Source organism: Eutrigla gurnardus (assembly GCF_963514095.1).
Source record: "Eutrigla gurnardus genome assembly, chromosome: 19".
Taxonomy (NCBI): domain Eukaryota; kingdom Metazoa; phylum Chordata; class Actinopteri; order Perciformes; family Triglidae; genus Eutrigla; species Eutrigla gurnardus.
The window spans coordinates 4,502,514-4,526,237 of NC_139930.1; the positions used below are offsets into that span (position 1 = coordinate 4,502,514).

The window sequence follows — 23,724 nt, forward strand, 5'->3', positions numbered from 1 at the left end:
GCTGCACGGGCTTTTCACACAGCCTTGGGGGCACAAGTGCCCATAGTTCGGCCGTGTTCAGCTATCTGTTTCCCGGCTGGTTTGCGAGCGGCGCGTCTTGGCGTTTCGCGTTCGACGGAGAGTCCGCCTGTGTGGACTCTTGTGGACCTGGGCGGGCCTGTGTTTTAGTGAGGACCGCGGGCTTTTCACCATGGTCTGGGGGCATCAGGGCCGAGAGTTCGGCTGGGTTCTTGTGTCTATTTACCTGCGGGAATCCCCGCGACGCATACACGTGATACCCACTCCACTCAGTGCCATGACTGAACACCGGCACAAAAATAAATAAAAATAATAATTGAACACCGGCCCTCGCGGCCCAAAAGTCAGACCGGCCCACCGGGAATTGTCCCGGTCCTCCCGATTAGCCACTCCGGGCCTGATTGACAGTAACACTATGCTGGTTGTTTCAGCAGCAGGTTCAGTCACCGATTCAGTCACCTCCTCCATCTCTGACATTTTGCTTCTCTGTCTTCCTCCTTCTCTTCAAGTAGGCTAACATTAGAGACCCGACTTGTCTGAGACTACTACTAGCATGACAATGCGACCATTAATTTGAAATTTGGCCGCTGATTTCATCCGCTGCACAACGGGGTAAACCAATGATAACGTCTTGCGGTCTGTATCTCCCAATATCATTGGCTACTAGTCCCACTACAACAAAACAAAGATTGTCCATTGGCTGTCACGTTCCTTCTTATTTTGTAACGAGTAACGAGGATGCTCAGGTAAATGTAACGGAGTAAAAGTACTGATTTTTTTTCGGAAAATGTAGTGAAGTAAAAGTAAAAGTCGTCAGAAATAGAAGTAGTAAAGTAAAGTACAAATATAAAAAAATACGACTTAAGTAAAGTAACTAAGTATTTTTACTTCGTTACTATACAACACTGGTAGTGTCTGAATTACGAAAGGCCAAGACCAATTACTTCTCCAAACTCATTGAAGAGGCCAATGGTAATAGTTCAAAACTGTGGCAACATATAAACAAACTAACCAACTCCAGCAAGCATAAACACCCCAAAATAACCAGTCTGAAAGTAGGTGATACTCTTATCCATAGTAATGAGTCCATTGCAAATGTTTTTAATAGCTTTTTTATTGAGTCTGTACAAGAGCTGGCGAGTAATTTTAAAGCTACGGAATCATCTACCAAAGAATTTGACAATGCTCAGTCTGACTCCTTTTATATTAAATTGGTATCTCATGATAAAGTTAAAAAGGTGATCACAAACATGAGTAACTCCAAGTCAAAAGATATTCATAATCTTCATGCTGCATTAATCAAGAAACATCAGAGCTACCTGTTAGAGCCAATCACTTACTTAGTTAACCTGTCTATACAAACCAAAATATTCCCAGAAAGCTGGAAAACTGCAATAATTACCCCTGTTTATAAATCAGGAGACAAGGACATAGCGAGTAATTATAGGCCTATTGCTATCCTCCCTGTTGTCTCAAAGGTTCTGGAGAAAATTATAGCTGAGCAACTAATGGAACATCTAGAGTCTAACCAGCTGCTTCATCCACAGCAGTTTGGGTTTAGACAGAAATACTCAACTGAAACAGCTAATTGTTATTTGCTTGAAAACATAAAAGCTTCAATGGATAAAGGAAATGTTGTTGGGGCAGTGTTCCTAGACCTAAAAAAGGCCTTTGACACGGTAAACCACAGTACTCTAATGAACAAGTTAAAATCGTTCAAAATGTCATCAGAAGCTCAGCAGTGGTTTGCATCTTACCTGGAGGGGAGAGAGCAATGCGTCAGGGTCAATGGGGTCAGGTCCCACCTGCGTGCCAACAGCATGGGTGTACCGCAAGGGTCTGTACTTGGTCCACTGTTGTTTTCTATGTATATCAATGACCTACCAAACTGCTGTCCGGGGTCCAACTGTCAAATGTATGCTGATGACACTGTTATCCATGTGTCCAGTAAAACACCCAGCTAAGCAGGTGAGCACCTGACACAAGCATTACTCAGCATTTCAAAATGGCTTGAGCTGTCTCAGTTGACCATTAATGTGAAGAAAACCATCTCTATGTGCTTCTCCATCCGTAATAGGCCTATCACCGATGTTTTCGAGGTACGGATCAAAAATGAATTAATTGAATCAGTAAATGAAGTAAAATATCTGGGCATCATCCTGGATCAGAATTTAAAATTTGTTACGCAGATTAAGTATGTTGCAAAAAAGGTAAAACTAAATCTAAACTGTTTCCGTTTCATAAGAAGGGACTTGTCATGTCAAACGGCCAAATTATTTATGCATGCTGTGATTTTTTTCTCATTTGTCATACTGCATCACATCATGGTCACAAGCTTCTTCTACTGCATTAAAACCTATCTTTTCAATATACAAACAGACAATAAAAGTCATGGACCGGAAACCCATGAGATGGCATCACTGCGGCATTCTAAAAAAAACACAACCTTTTCACCTTTGATAACTTTATTAATTTTAGTAATCTTCAATTGTTTTTCAAGTGTGTAAATAACCATGTGTCACCACTGTTGTCTGAATTGGCCATCAGACGTCAGAGCTCTCGTCGGGCAAATACACGAGCCTCCATCAATGGTGATTGTCTTGTTCCCATGTACAGGACATCTTTCGGTCAGTCTGTCTTCTCTGCAAAGGGGGCAAAACTATGGAACCTCTTGCCCACTAGTCTAAAACTAGAGACTAACAGCAACACTTTTAACAGAGAACTTAAACAACGGCTCAAATCAAATCAACAGTGCTCACACAAATAATTTACAACTGGTTTATTGTTTGATCATGCTGCCTTTGTTTTTCCCTACGTAGCCTATATATATATTCGACTCATTATATTGCTGCTCTGTACTCTACTGTATACTGCATTTTTACTCTTTTTAATTATCAGTATCAGTTTTTTATCAGTATTTGATCTTGTTTCTGTCTTGTTTAGTTTCTTTTGTTGTTTTTGAAAAGCCCCTTGTGGACAGGTGTTGTAAACTAGCATTTATGCTAATACACTGTAAACAATGCATCTGGTTCGTCCAATGACATTGTCATGTCCATGTCCAAATAAAATCTACTACTACTACTGTAAATACCTGCATGGATTCAACCCTCAACTGAACAGATTTTACATGAAGCTTTGCATTGTGGGTGCTTCCTGTTGTCTTTTATGTAAAAGTGAAGTTGAGGGAAGAGATGACACACACACACACAGATAATTAGCGTGTATGTACCCTCAGACTGACTCTGAGGACAGGGGGGAGAGAGAGGAGATCTGAGGATGAGTGAACGAGGAGTCGAGGACGAGCGGGGCGAAGACAAAGAGACGCAGAGAGAGATGAAGAAGAAATGTGAGGAAGAGAGAGACAGCTGAAGTTCAATTCGGTTTCATGTTCTTTATTATTATACGGTGAGCAGCGAAGCAGCCGTCAGCAAGGAAAAACTTGGATCTCAGACCCCCTCCAACCAAAGTGCATTAAATATGTATTATAAAAGAAAGAAAATCAAACAAGTCGAGGCAGAATGAGAATCTTAGATGTGAAATATAAGGCTAAAAAAATAAACATAAAGTATAAGTAAATGTAACTGTGTTATAATGAACGGTGAACCGGACCCGAGAGACGCCGGCCGCGAGGCGGAGGGACGTTTGTTTAACCACCAGTGAGAATGTGCGAGGAGGAGGGGAGGGGCGTTTCAGGAGGGCAGGCTGGGAGACGAGGAGTCTGCCAGGTGAACCGAGGGGAGCCGAGGTCGGCTGAGCGACGCGGCGTTGCTGGGGAGCTGAGTGCAGATCCCTGAGACACAGACACAGGCAGTTAAGTGGAGCAAAAAAATCAACCAGGCACCGACGAGAGAGAGGGAATGATCTAGTGATGAGTTTGAATACAGCCTGGTGAGGAGAACGAGCCACAAGTGTGCCAGCAATCAGTAGAGCTCAGCAGTCCACACACACACACACACACACACACACACACACACAGACAGGCAACTCACAAATCACAGTCGGGACGGTCAAATATATGTAACTGAACAGTAAAGTATCTAAAGGTTAAATAACAGTTTAATAGTAAAGTAAAGCTGGTGAGCTGCAGAGCTTAAGAGTTCAGCAGTCTCAGTCCTGTCCCTGACCCTGGGTCTGGTGTTGCTGTACCAGATGAAGCTGGGTCTGGTGTTGCTGGTCCAGATAAAGCTGAGGCTGGTGTTGCTGGACCAGATGAAGCTGAGCCTTGTCTGGTGTTGCTGGACCAGATGAAGCTGGTTCTGGTGTTGCTGGACCAGATGAAGCTGAGCATGGTGTTGCTTGACCAGATGAAGCTGGTTCTGGTGTTGCTGGACCAGATGAAGCTGGGTTTGGTGTTGCTGGACCAGATGAAGCTGGTTCTGGTGTTGCTGGACCAGATGAAGCTGGGTTTGCTGTTGCTGGACCAGATGAAGCTGAGTCTGGTGTTGCTGGACCAGATGAAGCTGGGTCTGGTGTTCCTGGACCAGATGAAGCTGGGTCTGGTGTTGCTGGACCAGATGAAGCTGAGCATGGTGTTGCTGGACAAGATGAAGCTGGGTCTGGTGTTCCTGGACCAGATGAAGCTGGGTCTGGTGTTCCTGGACCAGATGAAGCTGGGTCTGGTGTTCCTGGACCAGATGAAGCTGGGTCTGGTGTTGCTGGAACAGATGAAGCTGTCCCTGAGTGTGGTGGTGCTAGGATGATTGGTGTCTCTGATGACCCTGCTTCCTGGACAGCTGGGTGTAGAGGTCCTCCATGGATGGCAGCTTGGTGATGTCTTTAGCAGTTTTCTCCACCCCCTGTGGAGCCTTATGGTTTAAGGGCGGTGCACTTTATCCTGGTCCAGATATTCTCAGTGTGGCGCCTTAGAAGTTGCCGAGTAGTCCATGTTGAAACCCCTCAGCCTCAGTGATGGTGTCTGTGTGGTAAGTCCAGGTCAGGTCCTCCCCAATCTGAACCTGATGACTCTACTGAAGGCCCACTGATGGCGTTGGGGGCGAGTCCTTCTCCCTGCCACTTCCTGTAGACCACAATCAACCCTTTAGTTTTGCTGACGTTGCTGTCCTGGCACTCTAAATCCTCAAGTGTCAAGTTGAAGTGTGTGAAAGGGTTCGTAAATATGTGTGAGTCCAGATACATGTAAAGCTTCTGTTCTCCAGTACTGACTCTGATGATGTTCCTTGTCCTCTGTGGTGTTTTGAATCCACAGGAGTGAACACTTTCTCTTTTGCCTGTCTCTTCACCTCCAGTAAATTACATGATTTTACTCTGCTTTGCTGCCCTACAGTCACCGAGTAGAATGTGAGAAACAGTTGGCTGCTGATCAACAGAATGATGGAGTGGAGTTCATGCTGCTTGTAGCTGTCTGTAAATAGATGGACTCTGCGAAGCCCGCAAGCAGCCGGACTTGTGTTATGGCAACATCAGAGGCCATCAGATCCCTTTAGAAACCACCTGTAGACACCTGAGACTATGTTGCTGTTCTGCTGATGCCCACATACAGACAACACTGAGGTGAAACAGAGAACAGTTCACATAGTCCAGGGCCTGCAGGGATGTTTGGCCTGCACAGATTGTCAGGTTTTCTCTCATAGCAGAGACTTCAAACATCCAATATTATCGGAGTATGCTAATACCCACAAAGACTGTCCACAAGGAGTAGGGGGAGACCATGTTTCAAACTGGCGGGCCTAACAAGGCCTCTCTGTCCTCACAGGGAAAACCAGAGCCAAGATCCACAGTAAGGAGGGAAGGGTAGGAGGCGTTATTTGTATTAGACACTAGGGACTCCAGCATGAGATCAAGGAGGGGTGAGTTCTACTAATTGCCCTCACAGAAGGGTAGGTGAGGCAGGACCCGAGGAGGTTCAGTCCATCCAAGGTCCCAGGACTTGATCTTGTTAAAAGGGAGCTTGGTGAAGGAATGCTCAGTTAAACTAGCCATCGTTTTTCTTCATCTCCTCAACAACTCTCTCTGGGAGAGCACTATCTCTGCACCGTGGAAACATTCCAAGATCCAGATTGAGGCCTATCCCCAAGACCAACCGTCCTGCAGAGCTTAATGAATACGGACCTGTGGCTCTCAGGGTTGCAAATGATCAAAACCCCCAGTTCTGAGTGTATCATGGTTTCGCGTCACAGATCGAATCAGCAGGAAAGGGGTGAGTAAATATAACTTTTAGAGATGCCCCGCTCAGTTATTTTGCTGCCGATGCAGACTGCTGATCATCAATGGACCATCTCTGCTGATACAGGTTGTTTTTGTTCTCATTTTGTTAAAGCAGCCGGCAGACTATTTATTTCACCACCGTCCCAAAAAATCTCTTCAATTGATCTGTTCTCTGTGGTTTTGTTGGCTCCTTCAGAATGTGACCTTCAGCTGCACCGGGGCTTTTTGCAGCCAAGTGCGAATCGTTCTGGATCAGAGTCAGTACCTCCAAGCCTGAGGTCGTGGTTCTCGTGGGAGTGAGTCACTGGCCCAAGCGAGGACTTCAAATATATCTGGGTCTTGTTTGGTCAGGGTTAGAGTGGAGCGTGAGATGGACAGGCGGTATGGTGCAGCAGTCATTCAGGCGTTGTACCGGACCTTTGTGGTGAAGAGGGAGCTGAGCTGGAACAGCAGCTGAAACGAGCATCCTTCGTAGGGTGTCTTGACTCAGCCTTAGAGACCGGGTGAGGAGCTCAGACATCCGGATAGAATGAGTAGGGTGTAGAGTATCTAATGATGGGATGATGTTAGTATGTAAAATGATTTACCTTTTTGGAGAGATATTGATATTTGATATTTGTTGGTGTAACATCTGCAACAACGCATCATTTACATACCACCTTTCCTCTCCGTGATGTGTGTGTGTGTGTGTGTGTGTGTGTGTGTAGGCACATTACTCTGAGCTGAAAGTTTCATATTGTAATTAAGCTGCTCCCAGTGTGTCTTTAGGGATTTGTGTCCTCCTTTCTACGAGTTCTGACTTGTTTACTGCAGCTGTGCTAAAGTGAAGCTGCACTGAACAGCAACAATTAGGTTCCAGCGCTGCGTGTTCTGTTCCATGTGTGAGTCAGCGGGTGACTGATAATTCCTTCCAGCATGTGACCGTCCTGTGTGCAGAAGCATCGGCTGATATGTAGGGCACAGTGAAACTGTAAAAAGGCCTTCAGGCTTCCTCTGCCAGCACAAAGACGTGTCCTCTACTCTCATCTATTTTCTCTCTCCTTCTATCTGTTACCGCTTTCTGTCATGTACACGACTTTTATTTCATTTCATTTTTTTGTCAGTGAGGGATAGTTTTTCATTCAGCCTCCTTTCCTCCCTCATTCAGCCCTCCACTTCCACGGATCAATGACTTTGCTGCTTTCAGACTTTCTCTGTTTTCACTTTGCTCTGTTAATAACAAATATTTTAATTAATCTCTCAAAATATCAAACACCATTACTAAGTTTGCAATATATTGAGTCAAAGCTGATCTATAGAGGAAACCATGAATGCATATTTGTATATCTTCTACAAGCTTTAAATCCTAAGTGAAGTATTATCTTGTCTATTTGGAAGTTCCTTCAACAGTTCAAGTGTAAATTGTTAAAATAAATGTTACTGTGCGCTGAGCAACAGAGGGCTAATTTAACGGACATATATAACATAATTGTGTGATTTGATCAAGTCAGTTCGTGAAGTGATGCTCAAGAAAAATGTACCCATCAGCATCGTTTTTTTTTTGTAGTTGGAGCAAAACGGATTCAAAAGTCACCTTATCGGAAATAAATCTCATAAATGTGTCGTCGTTATCATGGCAGCTTTTCTCGTGAACATTTTGGAGATCGTTATATCCCCCAGCCTCACATGATCAATATTCATATATCACAAATATTATGTTGTCGTTTTCCTGCCAACATAAGACAAGCTGAGAGAAAAGATCATTGGTTATTAGTCCCATGGTGGGGAAATGTACGACGTGTCATGAATGTGTCATTATAGGAATTTACAAAAAGAGAGCTTTATTTTGAAAGGCGTGGAGATGTTTCATGAACATCCTGAAGTATACTGACAACTAAAGTCTCGATCACTCTCCTCTCTCACTATTAATTGTCCCCAACATTCACGGTGATGTTTTCAGTTTTCAGTTATTACAGTTTTTTTCAGTCGCTAACAAGCACTTACCCATTCTTCAGATACTTTTTCTAAACTCTTAACACAGACTCACACCTACAAAACACAATTGGCCAAATGGATAATTTTCTTCTCAAAAACACATTTTGTTAAATATATACTAACTCTTCATTTCAAAATAGAACACATCTTTCTCTGCACACACTAACTTTACCAAAACACTGGAAATCTGACTCAAAATGAAATTATTCTGTCAAAGAATAACACTTGTTTTTACTTCACAAGGTACATGCAGTCAATAAAAGTACACCAGGTTTCAAAATACTGGCTATTGTTGACATTACAAAAACTGCATAGACTTTTATGTTTCGGTTTTACAGGTATTTGCATGCAAAACATGCAATCCACTGTTTTTACACTACATTTCTTGGTTGGGAACTGTATGTCTACATGTAATGTTCACATTCAAAAGCATTCCAGTAAAAAGCAAATCAGTTTTTTTTTCCTTTACTTTTTACTACAGGAGATACAGTAGAAATACTGTTAACAGTATGATAGAACAGAAAAAGTTTTACAGTATTGCTTACATTGAACAAAATATCCATGAAACACACAAGAGCATTCTGAACAAAAAAACAACAGCAAAAAGCCCAGATAAAAAGTTTGTCTTTTTCTGTTTCCGAAAACCTCACTCCTCAAAGTCCTCCTTTCACTGTATAAGTGTCAGTGTAATAGAAAAATAGCCCCTGCCACTGAGTCCAAACCAGCCCAATTTAGCCAACATAAATCAGCTATGTGTCAATTATTCAATTGTTTGTTTACAGTTTTTCTCGATCGTTTACACACATTTTCTGAAAGCATGCCTCATACTCTCAGAACTCTACACACAAATAAAAAAAACACACACACAATGGGCAAAACCCCTCAATTCTCCTGCAAAATGAAACTTTACATTCAAAACAATGTTATTTCTTCTCAAAATGGTATTTTGTTTTCAAATGACACACACAAACCATCATATGAATAGACATTTATAAGAACCAGTTGAACACTGATGTGCTCAATGTAAAACACGATGAACACTTCTTCTCCATTTACCATAATGACTTTGGCCTTTTTTTGTTCAGTGTTACACTCACTACAGACAGTACATACATAAATGTGTTGTAAAATATTTTAGAATATTGTTTTTATATATTTTATTTTTCCCACAAGAATACTGTAATGTATAGTTTTCATCCCAACCAACACAAAGTTGCATATACAGTGGTCTACATACAAAACCAGAAGAAATGACTGTATACAGTTACAAAAAAAACAAAACAACAACTATCCCGCATCCTCTCTTCTGTTTCGGTCTAGCCACAGCACCTCATCCACATCACAGGCAATGCAAGCGAAGGCCAAGCAGCGGGGGAACTATCGCCTAGCATGGCAAATCCATGCTAGGCTCCTCCTCGTACTCTCACTCCTCTGCCTCTGTTGCCAATGTTGGCATCCATTGCTCCAAAACAGAAGAGCTCACCTGTTTCACTTTTATGCTAATGCTCTGATTGCGAATTGTAAAACTGTGTTGCAGGTGTTTTCCCATGTGATGAGTCAGTGTGCATAGTAGGGAAATTAACTTTAGAATTTTGAATGGCAGTGTGTTCCTTGTGAAAACAAGAGATTTTCTTCATGAAAATTGTGCCAAATGCAGAGAATTGTGTGTAGTGTTTTGAAAAAAGTGTGTTTTAAAACTGCAATTTGGGTGTAAAGCAGGAATTGTGCTTGCAGTTTAGCAGAGTTAGTTCAGGGTGTTGGTGCATGAGTTACATGTTGTGGTCATTGTGTCTCAAGTACCAGTATTTGTGTGTAAACAATTGAGAAAAACTGTATTATCAGCTGAGATATATTGTTTTTGAACTGATATCATTGTAGAATCAGAGGTTTTAATACTGTATCTAAGGTTTGGAATATTGTTTTTGCTATTGTGGGATAGGGTGTGTAAACATTCGTAAATAATACAAAAACAATCCATAATTTTGTTGGGAGGTATAGCTTGTCTGTTAAGAAAATGTAAGCATTGTGAAAGTGTGTTCACTGACTGCATATTGTGTGAAAACGACATGAAATGTGTGAATGGTATGGCCACAGAAGACTGATGCTGTGCTTATTGTGTTTAGAGTTTTGAAAATGTAACAACTGTTTGGACAAACGCTTGTTAGCGACTGAAAAAAACTGTAAATGGATATCAACAAATCAGCATTAACTTATTAAGATGTGGATCCACATTCACATACCCTTCCATGGATGATGTCATCACTAGAGAAAGCTAATGCACACATTTAAATGAATGTGTGTTTGTTGTAAACAGGAATACACTCCCCATGTGTGAGTTGTTATTATACACCAGTAGGAAGGTTTTCTGAGTTGGTCTTGTTTGTAGGTGTAATAATCCACAACTGAACCAGGTCATGTGGATGTGTTGATTTGAACACACCTGCAGGGTCTCCACTGTTTCTGTCTCGTTCTGTCCGTCCTGAAGCAGCTGCCTCCACGTCTCCGCTCTGCCAACAACACGCCCAAGCATCTCTTCATCTGCCTTCTGTTTTTACGTCTTTGTGTCCGCCGTCTGCTTTTTCTTCTCTCCCCGTCTGTTTATAGCTCTTCAGTGTTTTCATCTCCGGCGACTTCTGTCTTTTAAAATCATTTCTGACTTCTCCCTCTTGCAATAGAGCTTTTATCCCTCCTGCTTTCACCTCTCTGCCTTTACTCTGAATCTTCGTTCATACGTCTGTTTGTTCTTTATCTCTTCTGAGTTTACGTTTGTCTCCGTCCTCTTCTTTTGGTCCACCTTTTTCTTTAATCATTTATTCTTTTCTCTTCTATTTCTTCAGTGTTTCTGTTTATTATCTCTCTCTCTCTCTCTCTATCTACACACACACACCTCCATTAACCTGTAGCTCGCTCCTCCAAATAATCAATATTCTCAGTCAATAATGCAATTGATCAGACTTGCTCATCTCTAGCTGTCTGTAATCAAACCCTGTAGCACAAATACAGTAAACAACACACCCCCACAACCCCCCCCCCACACACACACACACACACACACCCACCCACCCACACACACACACACACCCACCCACGCACACATACACACACACACATCTATGAGGGGCCGTCTGGGACATAATTCAGAATTACCTCTCACACACACATGTGAAATGCTCTCATATACACTACTGAAACACTCTCACATAAACAACTGAAAAAGTATTTGCTCACACACACTACTGAAACGCTCTCACACACACTACTGAAACGCTCTCACACACACTACTGAAACGCTCTCATACACACTACTAAAACGCTCTCACACACACTTCTAAAATGCTCTCATACATACAAGTAAAACTCTCTCATACACACTACTGAAACGCTCTCACACACACTACTAAAATGCTCTCACACACACTACTGAAACACTCTCATACACACTACTGAAACGCTCTCATACACACTACTAAAACGCTCTCATACATACAAGTAAAACACTCTCACGCACACTACTAAAACACTCTCACACACACTACTAAAACACTCTCACACACACACTACTAAAACACTCTCACACACACTACTAAAACACTCTCACATACACTACTAAAATGCTCTCGTACACACTACTTCACTTTAATTTGTAAGAGGATTTTACTTGGTTATATGAGAGCGTTTTAGTAGTGTGTGTGAGAGCGTTTTAGTAGTGTGTGAGAGCGTTTTACTTGTATGTATGAGAGCGTTTTAGTAGTGTGTGTGAGAGCGTTTTAGTAGTGTGTGTGAGAGCGTTTTAGTAGTGTGTGTGAGAGCGTTTTACTTGTATGTATGAGAGCGTTTTAGTAGTGTGTGTGAGAGCGTTTTAGTAGTGTGTGTGAGAGCGTTTTAGTAGTGTGTGTGAGAGAGTTTTACTTGTATGTATGAGAGCATTTTAGAAGTGTGTGTGAGAGCATTTTAGAAGTGTGTGTGAGAGCGTTTTAGTAGTGTGTATGAGAGCGTTTCAGTAGTGTGTGTGAGCAAATACTTTTTCAGTTGTTTATGTGAGAGTCTTTCAGTAGTGTATATGAGAGCATTTCACATGTGTGTGTGAGAGGTAATTCTGAATTATGTCCCAGACGGCCCCTCATACACATCCACCCACCCCCACACACACACACACTTCCTAAAGCTGCTGATCACAGCCTTGCTGCTTCCAAATTGTCAATACTCTCCAGTCAATACTGGTATTGATCATGGTTTAGTAGAATCAGAGCCATAGTGGTTGAATCGTGGTGTGTGTGTGTGTGTGTGTGTGTGTGTGTGTGTGTGTGTGTGTCTGTAAGTCTGTTTTTTCAGTCAGTGTTACAGTTCAGCTCAAACAGTGGGATTGAAGTTTGCTTTATGTACAGTGTCACAAACAATCAGGCTGTCGTCAACAGAGTCTTTTCAGTATGTTTTTGTTGATATTTCATAATGTGCTTCGTACAGCCGGCTCCTAAGTCATGTTACTCACCACCTCTGTGATCCCATGGCTATAGTTTAATTCTAAATGTCATTCCCTTCATTACATCCAATATTTCTCCACGTCATCGCTGAGAAATAAAACATTAACAGACATTTAACGCACATGCGTACATTACGCTCATCGTCTTCACCAGAGAGTCCCGACAGGAAGAGAGTGATGAAATAAGAGTCAATGAAACCTTACAAAGCAAATGAAATACAATTAACGGGAGAAATATGATTTAATACAATATTCCCTTTCAGAAATGATAACTCTGTCAATAACCCTCAACAATTCCCTCAGGAACAATATCAACCCTAAATATTACACTGAAATGTACTTACTTACACAACTGCAAAAGAACGTACATAAGAACAACTCTGTCCTTCAAATTAACTCTGTCAACATTTTAAATGCATTCCATCCTGTTCATAATACAGCACAACAATATTTCCACTGCTACATTTAATATTCAAATTATATTAAAATATTTAATGCTCTATTGAGCCTATTATTAATAATAACTACACAGGCGCGTACGTTGCCGATCATCAGCAATGTGGTTGTTTTACATCCTGTCCACAAGAGGGCGTTCCAAAAACATTACCAATAAATATGTTGAATTACCAACAGGTGGCAGCTTTCTTAAGTAATAATTAAGAAAGTAAAACAACCACGTTGCGTTCACCTGGGGACACCTTGTCCCTGTTGCCATGGCTCATCTCACCGTCAGGGTGATTCAGAAAACTTTATTGCTTATCAGACTTCAGGTGTCAAAGGCATCTGTTTATGCGGGTAGGCCAAGGCGAGGAGGGCGAGATTTGCTAATGTTAGAAACACCTTTCTAAAAATAATACTAATTTCAGCATCAGAATAGTACAGATTTTTTTACTATTCGAATTATATTTGATTCCCGAGGTTCATTCCAACAGCCGCAGCAGGCAGGTGCGTCAAAAACACACACTCACAAGCTAACTGAGGGTCGGTGTCCGACTGACCGAGCTTGACAGGAAGAAGGAGTTGTTATTGCTGCAGAGGCTATCGACTGGTTGCAAATGTTAACCAAACTCCTCCAAAACACATCCGAACCAGAGCCCATCATCTAGAGATGAGTTCACAGCAGCTGTGACGGTCGTAAAGTGAGGGCGCCAATGGCTCCTTCTCTCAGCTTCCTGACCGTACCTCACACAACATCTGTCCACAGACAGATAGAACAACGGGAAACACTTAGCAAACTCCTCATAACTGCTACAGCGTCTCCAGGAACACATCCTCCATGGTGACACACACACACACACACTCAAGGTGACAACAACACCAGCGTCGCTATCGCAGATGGTGAACATACAAACGCCATGTAGGAAAAACCTCGAGTTTGACTGGATGTGTGTGTGTTTGAGAAGGCATAGCGAGAAAGAGAGAGAGACTCAAACATGGGATGCACACACACACACACACACACACACACACACACCTGTCTCTTTAAGCCTGTTTAGAAGATAACAGGCCCTTATTCAGGGTGTGTGTGTGTGTGTGTGTACCTGAGGCGGTGTAACCGTCTCGGTGAGTTGGACTCCCTGCAGTTTCCTCTCAAGGTCACGATGTGAACCCTGTCTGGTCTGACTGCTCTCCTGTCTGGTTCTCCTCCAGCTCTCTGTTGTCTGTCTGAATGCTTCCTCGGCTCTGTTCGTCCGACGCTGTCTGTGTGAGCTTCTCAGACACGGGCAAGACACCTATTTATACTGCGATACCATAGAATTCTTTTCTGTCAGTACTGTTTATACCGAAGTCTCCCTCTCAGCAACTCTTCAAACTCCGTCATCGTGGGTAATGTGGTTAATCAATGAGCAGCACTCATTTATGTCAGTATTGAATCTTTTATAGGATTTTGGATCATAGTAAAAACATAGTTATGCTGCATGCTCTGACGTGCCTGGTTTACTGGCCCCTCTGTTCCAGCCGTGTAGCGCTGCAAGGACTCAAGGCTCATTTACTGTCATTGTGCAACACAGGAGCACACAACCAACAATACTGTTGTAGTTACTCAGGGAAAAGAAAACAACAAAAAATGATTTGGGGGGATTTCCATCAGAAGGAATGTAAACGGCAGCAACAAAAACAATTCTCTGGTAAAAGATAACATGGCCGACATCTAAACGTTAAAAAGGAAACATTTCCCATCAACTCTGAGTGTGTTTGAGCACCAAACACAAGGTCCACCTCCTCTTGTCCCACCGGAGTCCTGATCTCTGTCCCGGGTCAAGTTCCAGCCTGATCCAGGGTCCATGAGGGATCCAGGTCTCTGTAAAGATCAACAGACATCTTATTGTCCTGCAACCAGACATGAGACGGCCAGGAGCATGCTGGGTAGTTGAGTAGCCTCAGGTCATACCTTGGTTACCTGAGCTTCCATCTCGGTTTCACCTGGTTTACTGACGGTTTGTTCTTGTGTCTGTGGTGTGGCAGCCTGGTTTACTGACTATCCTGTCCCTGTTTCAGCGGTGGTCAGTGCCATCCCGGTGCCGGCCCTGGACTCCTCTCAGTATCCCGGTATCCTGCCTTCACCTTCCTGCGGCTTCACTCACAACAAGTTCAGCCTGAGGCCGATGCCGTTCCCCAGCCTGACCGTGGACCGAGGATACACACCAGGTACTTACCACTACTAATACTTCTGAGAGTACAACTGATACTACTGTATAGACAGACACAATATTGTCTTCACCGTCAGTTTCTCCACTATTTCAAAGAGGAGAATGGAGCACTACTTTGCTTTCAATGCTTTTCAGGTTGTATGGTGTAACGTTAGGTTGCTAGAAACAAACAGGTTTTTAAAGGCAATATAACTGGCAACCCCACAACAATATTTGTCTGTGTTCATATGTGTGTTAATATTTGCTAGCAAGCAAAGTTATGAAATACGGCCGCTTGGTCTGACACGATGCATCAAACTGTGATTATTGGGAGTGAGGAGGAAGGTTTACAGTATGTAGTCTAAAGAGCAATGAAGTCCATGCAGAAACATGGGGTTAAAAACACGAACGGAGCATGTGTGTGTCCTCGTGAAAGCCTTTTGATGAATCTGGGTTATTTATCCATGTCGACCATGTTCATAAGTAGGCATTGGGCACAAAGTCACCAGTTAACACAGTCCCTCATTAAACGGAAGCACCTGTTGCTCTGGAACAGTCAGAGTTCTGTAGAACTTGATCGAGTGTGCGACAACCAGACGTTGTGATGCTGGGAACAACTTCAGTTCCATGTCTGGGTCGTGTGTCCCGTTGCCAACATGCGCATGCCGATTTTTGACGACGTTGTAATAATGATGAAACATCAGGGCTCACACTGCAAAGTCTTCCTCTTACCAGCTCTGCCGCCGCTCCGCCCCTCCCCCTCCCATTTAAGCTCATTTTGCTGCAGAGCTAAATGCTAAACGACGCGGAGGGGAGCAGTAATTCAGTAATTGGCTAATTCCCGGTCGGCTTGTATCAGTGATGTAACAACAGCAGAGAGACGATGGGAAGCTTCAGTGTCATTGAATTAGTGGACACAGTGGGGGACCTGATGGCAAAGCCACACTCACAATGAGCCGACGGGAGGGGGAAGCAGCTCTGACAGAGAGGCAGCCGTTAATGAGCTAGTGATAGAGAGGCACTTAATGAGGGAAATGACATAAACTTTAAAGTCCTGCGAACAATGAGGCACCACGCTTCACTGATTGAAAAGTGAAAGGATGCGTCACGGTGTCTATTAGGAGTCAAAAACAGCCAAAAGGAAGCTTCAGACTCAGCCGCCATGAGGAGGATGACGAGACAACAAAAGATCTCTGCTTGATGGATGTGTTCTGAAAAAAGGAGCCATATTTCAGATTTTGGATCAATACATACATAGACGAAGAATTCTGAGTATGAGTTCTAGCGTTTCACCATCTCGTTGTTTTATGACAGTGGATTCTTTAATGTGACCCAATGTACTTGCTACATGTTGCATCTTCAGGCTTCTTCACACACATTACTGCTGTCGCGCCCACAAAGATCATTCTGTGATCGACCTGATCAGCAGTTTCATTTGTGATGTTCATTTAGTAAATGATGGTCCCATTTAGAGTCAACTAGAGTGATGACCAAAACAATGAGCTTAGATGACTTTAACACTTAGCTGTAAAGTTGACCATGGATTATGAAGCTAACTTTGTTAGCAGCTTCACACCAGAATCCAGGTGGATCCAAATGCAGAAGTTGTAGCTCTGCTTGTATTCCACCAGTCGCTCCTCTGCAGTCCAAATATGGTCACTTCTGTTCTATGATGGCAAAAATTCCAAGATGTTGACGGCCAAAATGCGAAACTTGAGGTTTCAAAAAAGTTGTCCACAAACCAACGGGTGAAAGCATGACTAAGTCCACAGTCTATGGCCTGTGATGTCTTTGTCAAGGTTGAAAGGTTTTGTCCTTGTTTCATGAATATAGGTACAACTCAACCTATTCTGCACAAATCCATGGTGTGAAAGCACCCATCAATATCCTTCTCCCCAAAAAATGTACAAAGAAAAAACACCACTGGAATGTAAAGATTAGACTGATATTTGTGAACTTGTTTGTGTTTCATTAGAGGCAATTCAATTAGTTTCCTGTTTTTCTCTGCTAAAACCAGGAAATGATTACATTGTTCGGAGCTTGCAGCAAATAAAAAGATGATCAAATGACCCACTGCTTCCTCTACTTTACAGTCTCTAACCAGTGGAAATGTTATCTCTCCACACATGCATTAGGATATGTCAGCTGTTCAGTATCAGTGTTGTATATCCTAGTAAGAAAAAAACGACTTAACTGTTATTAAACACTATTGCCATGGTTGTCAAATGCAAAAGGTGAAAATAGGTTAAATAGAACAAAACAGGAGCTTTAATGAGGAAGCTGATTTTAATCTGACAGGGAACCAAAGAAAAGTTAGGAAGAAGACTGAGAGAAAAGTTCCAATGGGGACAGAACTGGAAAGAAAGCCAGAATACATGGACAACAGGAATATGGACACAGGACTTAAGCAGGATTAAGGCAGAAGACCTGCGGAGACACAGGGGAAGACTGAATACACAAGAAACTATTCAGACAATAAGACACAGTTGGGCAAACATGAGGGCAGGCTGAAAACAGTTTGGACGAAAGATAGAAACAAAGATAGGAAATAAATAAACACAGGACACAAGAGGGAAATAAAACAGGGAATTATTCAACAAAAACCCAAGACCATAACAAGTACAATGTTATCCATCCTTCCTCCCCTAATCCGGGTGGCAGGGGCAGCATGCAGAGGAGGGAATTCCAGGTGTCCATCTACCCAGCAACAATTTCCAGCTCCTTCTGGGGGACCCGAGGTGTTCCCAGGCTAGATGGGCTATATAATCCCTCCAGCCTTTTCTGGGTCTACCCTGGGGCTGCTTTCCAGTTGGACATGCCTGGACCACCTCTAACAGGAGTCATCCTGATCAGATGCCCGAACCACCTCAACCGACCCCTTAAGACGGCAAGGAGCTCCACTCCGACTTCTCTCCGAATGTTTGAGCTCCTCACCCTGTCTCTAAGGCTGAGCCCAGCAACCATACAGAGGAAGCACTATTCAGCCGTTTGTATCTGCAAACTAATTATTTTGGTCACAACCAAAAGCTTGTGACCATAGGTGAGGGTTGTAACATAGAATGATTGGTAAAACAAGAGCATTGCCTTCTGACTCAGCTCCCTCTTCACTACAGTGGTCCATTACAATGCTGGCATCACTGCTGCCGCCGCAACACCTGTCCTCACGACATTTACATTTACATTTAGGTCATTTAGCAGACGCTTTTGTCCAAAGCGACTTACAATAAGTACATTTGTCAAAAGAAGGAAACAAAGAAACCACGACGTATCATTGCCGATGCAGTAAGAGCTAAAAATAGAACAAGTGTTAGGTCCTCATCTGAGTAAAGTAGTACTGGGGTGTCGAGGGAGGGTGTTAGTGGGTCATGCTATGTAGAGTCGAGGTGAAGTCTGAAGTCACGACAAGTTTACCCTAACTCGTAGACAAGACCTCAAGATTCTTGAACTCCCCTGTTTGGGGCAGTCACTCACTCCCAACCCGAGATATGGCCCCACCAAGCAGAAGGGTTGAAAATGTTGTGTTAGTTGTTAGTTGTGTTAGAGTGTGATTTATCTTTGCTGGGTATATTGTAATATGTTAACCCGAGAATCAGACTGAATTTCACTTGACTTCCTACATTCAGCCTGATATTGTGCTCATGTTAGCAGATTTCTTGCTGGAAGGGGTGGTATTTTCTTTTGCCATAGCCAGTCTTGAGTCAGGTTGTTTCCATTACCATTCAACACAGAAGTTGTGGTAGTGGTTGCTAGGGGCAACATTTTTCACAAAGATAAATAAAATATATGTTGATGTAAGAGTTGCTATTTCTGAGAAGTTGACTTGCAGCAACATACACAGTTACATCCATCTCATCTGCATCACTGTGTTCTCAACTTGTTTCATTGCTGCTTATTGTAACGCAGCAAGGAAGCTGGCTATTTATGATGCAAGGTAACATTACCATATTTAATCCCGCTTACAAAGCTTTAATTGTTCAACACATTCTCACTCCCAACTCAAGAATCACCGACGCTTGTTCATGCTCCTTGGCATCGCAGATCGAGGCAAGAGGTCTTAGTTTTAAACGTGCCCCGATGGTGTGTCAATGCTTGTTACATGTATAGTAAGCCCTGAGAGCTTAACACACTGCAAATTAAAACTACAACTACCACCTTCCAGTAATCCAGTAAATCCGCTAATCAGTCATATTGCAGTTCACATCCCTCCATCATTTTATCCTTGAAGAGATTTCTGTACAATGATCATTATAAGCTAATGAATTCTTGAGTTATGATACAAGTGTGTATTGTTAGATCACAGTGACCTTTGACCACCAAATTCTATGCTGTTCATTGTTCAGAATTTGTTTGCCAAATTTGAACAAATTTACTCAAGGCATTCCTCCGTTGATGAAAATGAACCAGAGGACGTAAGCACGGACCGATGCTATAGACACGCTTGTTGTTGCCATGTGGCATGAGAAGTCATTCTAGTCTCATATCCGTCATGGTGTTGTATGATTCAGATATTATCATCATAAGCAAAAGCACTAAGAATACCAAAATAAATGTCCTGACCGTGAGCAACATGTTAGTGTCTCCTGGAAACAGTTTCCATTGTGTTGTGAGCTTCTTTCAGCCCTTCAGCAATTGTTAAACATGTTTCTTTATTTGCTTGTATTCCATTAAGTGGCTTGTATTTTTGTTGTTGTTTTTTGTTGGTGTATCATCTTTAAAAGTGTTATCGTAGGCAACTGGATTCGTCTCTTGCCATCATTGGAGATACGTCTCCAAAAAACCTAAATTATTAAACACCAATAATACAGCAAAAGCATGTAATAATAATGATAATAGAATATATTAGAATAATAGTTAATATATACTATTAATAATAGTAGAAATGTATACATATAATAAATGTAGTAGTAGTGATAATAGTAATAGGAGTCATAGTAATCTGTCAACAATAGTAATGATAACAATAATAATTATGTAAAAAGTAAAAATAATACGATTGTAATAAGAGATAAGAATGTGTATGTGCATAAATTATATGATCCATGTCAATAAAAGTAGAGAGGCAGAAAAAAAAGATCAATGAATTTAAAAATAAATAAAATGATGAACAGTCGTGCAAGATTAAGAGAGGGAGACATTACTTGAGCTATTAAGAAGATAATTATGTGCAGTGTGTTGAGATAGCAGTCCCACCATATTTAATGATTATTTTGTTCACACTTCTCTAATTAGTTGAGAAAACCAAACAAAAAAGAGCAATCTTCTGTTTTTCTGATAAACAAAAGAGCTTGTAATTTTGCTGCCAAACCTTCGAGGTCTGAGCTATTGTTCCTTTTTTCCCTGGACTCTCGGGATTTTCATTCATCTTCGTTCTCTCTCTCCCCTCCCAAAGGGAGTGGTTCTCCCTCTCTCTGGTTGATGAACACGCAGCTACTCTATATGTAATTACAGTCTGTCTTCCCTCTGCTGTATTCGCTCTGATCGGACCGGCTGCAGCCACATGAGGGGTTTCGTCTCTCATGTCACATCTGAGGCTTGTTTCTGCACACAGTCAAGATGGGTTTCTTTCTCTGTCCCTCAGCACGTCTTCTTCTTCTTCTTCTTCTTCTTTTCTTCTTCTTCCTCGATCCCACACATGTATCTCGGACAAGATGAAATGGGATATGAAAGCATCACGCCAACATAGAGCGGAATTGGCGCTCAACAAAGTAAAAGGGGCAAACCTTGCAGAAGTGAGGAGTTTCTCTCCTCATGAGGAAAAGATCCCATGTTTCACATGGAGTTGATGAACCCAGTTCTAAAGGTCTGTGAGCCTTTCAGTATGCACAACAGGTGCCAAAACATACAGTTCTATGTAGACGATATTTTAATTTACATTTCTGACAGGAACACTCTCCTCAGTTCCTTGTAACTGCCAACATCACAGTGTTGAGACAAAATACTTTACGTTTGATGTTCTGCTTTTCTTTTTTTGTTGTTGTTTTTTTCATGAGTGTTCAGTCTACAGTTATTGGATATTTTGTTTTTTTTATTCTTCCCACTTTCTGTCCCCATTCTTTGCAATATTCTATTTCAATTTGCTTCATTGGCATGAAAGTCAGGTGAACAAAGGGTAGAAGCCTACATACAATTACACCCGTTAATTACACTATAATTACAAACGTGTGTTGTCTATGAGATCTAAATAGTTTTATAATTGCATCTGATCTGTGTGTGTGTGTGTGTGTGTGTGTGTGCATTTCCACACCGTGTGTCCTAAAGTGAGCCTAACGTATGTTTATATTGTCTCAACCTAACTGTACATAGTTCTTTTAAGCTCAATTGTGATGTTTTTCCTAAACCGAACCTGACTGAGTGGTTTGGTGCTTAAAGTAGCAGTCTGTAAGATTTGAGATGCGTTGCTTCTAGCGGCCTCTCTGGCAGTAGATTGAACTGCAGGCAAGCCTCTGGGAATCATCTCCCTCGGCGTGATGCCTTCAAATGCTCCACAGTGAAAGGAGGTCCGTGGTTTTCCCTCGTTGGCGGGCACTTTGCTTCTTGATGATTCGTCACTTCCATTAGTTTGTTGTTTCTTTTTCTTGGACTGGAAGTTGAATGGTCTTCTTTCTCTGCCACAATCCTCCATTGTGAAGCCTCTGTTATGCTTCCGCGTAGTGATCACGCAATGGCCAGGCAGTTGCTTGGAGACCGTGATGGTTCTGCGGTGGGTTAACGTGTCGAAATGCAATTCAATGCCACACCGGTAGGGGGCGCTATGTTTTTTTGTAAAGACTGACCGACCAACCGAGACACTTGACGTATATCGTCGTTAGCCTCGTTATAGCTTATTTGTTTACCTTCCGGCTTTAAACATCCACAATTTTTCAGAACTTGGTGTTTTATTTCTTTGTGCAAAAGCGACAAGGTGCAAACAATAAAACAAGGTGCAAACAATAAAAGTAGCCTATTAAAAGTTTAAATGGCGGTGTTTATGAGTGGAAACCGGAAAGCGGTCTCCAGCGGATGTAGTTAGCGGACCAATAACAGCCAATGCCGCTGCGTTGGTGTTGCGTCGCCTCGACGCACGTCTAGGATTTTTGGGAGGTGCACGTCAGGCCGTTGCAGTGGACGTAAGGGGGGTCCACAAGGACGTAAGGGGTCCGTAAGCCCCCTTGCGTTGCGTCAACGCGGAAGCAGAACTTGGGCTTGAGTCAGCAGTAATGAAATGTACCTGGTCAAACACTTTAGACTAGAGGGAGCCTGACTCAGCAGTTGGAAGTTACTGATTTCTAATTACCAGTAAACACAGCATACTTCCGTGAGTAGCTCCACCTGCAGACCAACCGCTGCTGACTGACGGAAAAAGATCAAACTCATTTAGAGTTTAGAGGGAATGTGGCCACTGACATGGAGATCCTATTTCTGGACAAAGCAACAAGTACAAGTACTTTCATTAGTGGTCACATGATCAACCACCATTGTTTTAACTCACTCTTTGATAAATAGGAAGACAATCAAATAGATGAACATGTTACAGACTGCCACTTTAACATTATGTGTAATGTTGTCCCGGCTGACAGAAAAAAAAACTATTTGAGTCACAAATCAGTCGATTTCTCTACTTTGAGACTGTGGTGTGATATAATATGACATGAGCAGAGGTCACGTGCCATTACATGAGGCATCACTTAATATACCTTCATGTACCCAGGCTGCAGCTGCATCTGTCCTAAAAAGTGAAGCTAATCCGGGAATGCCTTAATCTTGCATTCTATCTAATGGCCAACAGGGGGCAAAAGGGTTTATTATTTCACTTGATATATTATCTCAGTAAACATTGTAAACATGAGTTTGTGGTCTCAATCTGTAGTTTCAAGTCTTCTTTAATACAGCATGATATTCATTTAGTAAAGAGAATGACACGAGAGGTAGAGTTAGATGATATTTTCTCCACACAGATGTTGTATTTGAGTCTGTCAGTCATGTCAACATCTTTTTTTACAGAGATTACATACCATTTTTGTAAATAACTTTGTTCTAATTTCCATGTCCCTCCTCCTCAGCGATGCCTTCAGACTCCTCCACCAATCCCCTCCTCCAGCAGCAGCCTTCGACCCAGCAGGCCACCCCACTCCTCCCCGGCTCCTCAGCACCGCCGGTGGACCATGTTCCCGGTGTTGGCCCGATCCCGGGGGCCCCCACTACAGCTACCGCCGAGGAGGCCCAGAATGGGAGCGGTCGCTCCATACCGACAGCCTGCGTGCGACCCACCCACCCGCTACGAAGCTTCACCAACCCGCTGCTGCCGCCGCCCATGGGCACCATCGACCCCAAGGTGTACACCTCCATGATGCCGCAGTCCAGTGAGTACAGATTATGTTTCACAAATCAAAGGTCACGACCCCCCTCAGATTGTTTTGAAATCCATGCCAAAATTGGACAACTTGGTCCCCTGAGACTTGGAATCCCACACAACTACTG

The 23,724-nt window shown here is 42.6% G+C and overlaps 2 protein-coding genes across 2 annotated transcripts in view; one reads left to right on the plus strand and one right to left on the minus strand.

Annotated features, from left to right (window-relative positions):
• Nucleotides 1-23,724, minus strand: part of LOC311029323 (uncharacterized protein) — a 482,663-nt gene that overhangs the window by 269,564 nt on the left and 189,375 nt on the right. The gene's annotated exons all lie outside the window — the stretch shown is intronic.
• The window catches only part of dcc (DCC netrin 1 receptor), a gene marked incomplete at its 5' end in the record, with an annotated part of 283,130 nt that overhangs the window by 238,147 nt on the left and 21,259 nt on the right, over nucleotides 1-23,724 (plus strand). Inside the window, 2 exons of the mRNA XM_084035956.1 lie at nucleotides 15,137-15,286; nucleotides 23,307-23,606. Of these exons, the coding sequence (XP_083892082.1) occupies nucleotides 15,137-15,286; nucleotides 23,307-23,606 (450 nt within the window). The remainder of the gene's footprint in view (nucleotides 1-15,136; nucleotides 15,287-23,306; nucleotides 23,607-23,724) is intronic.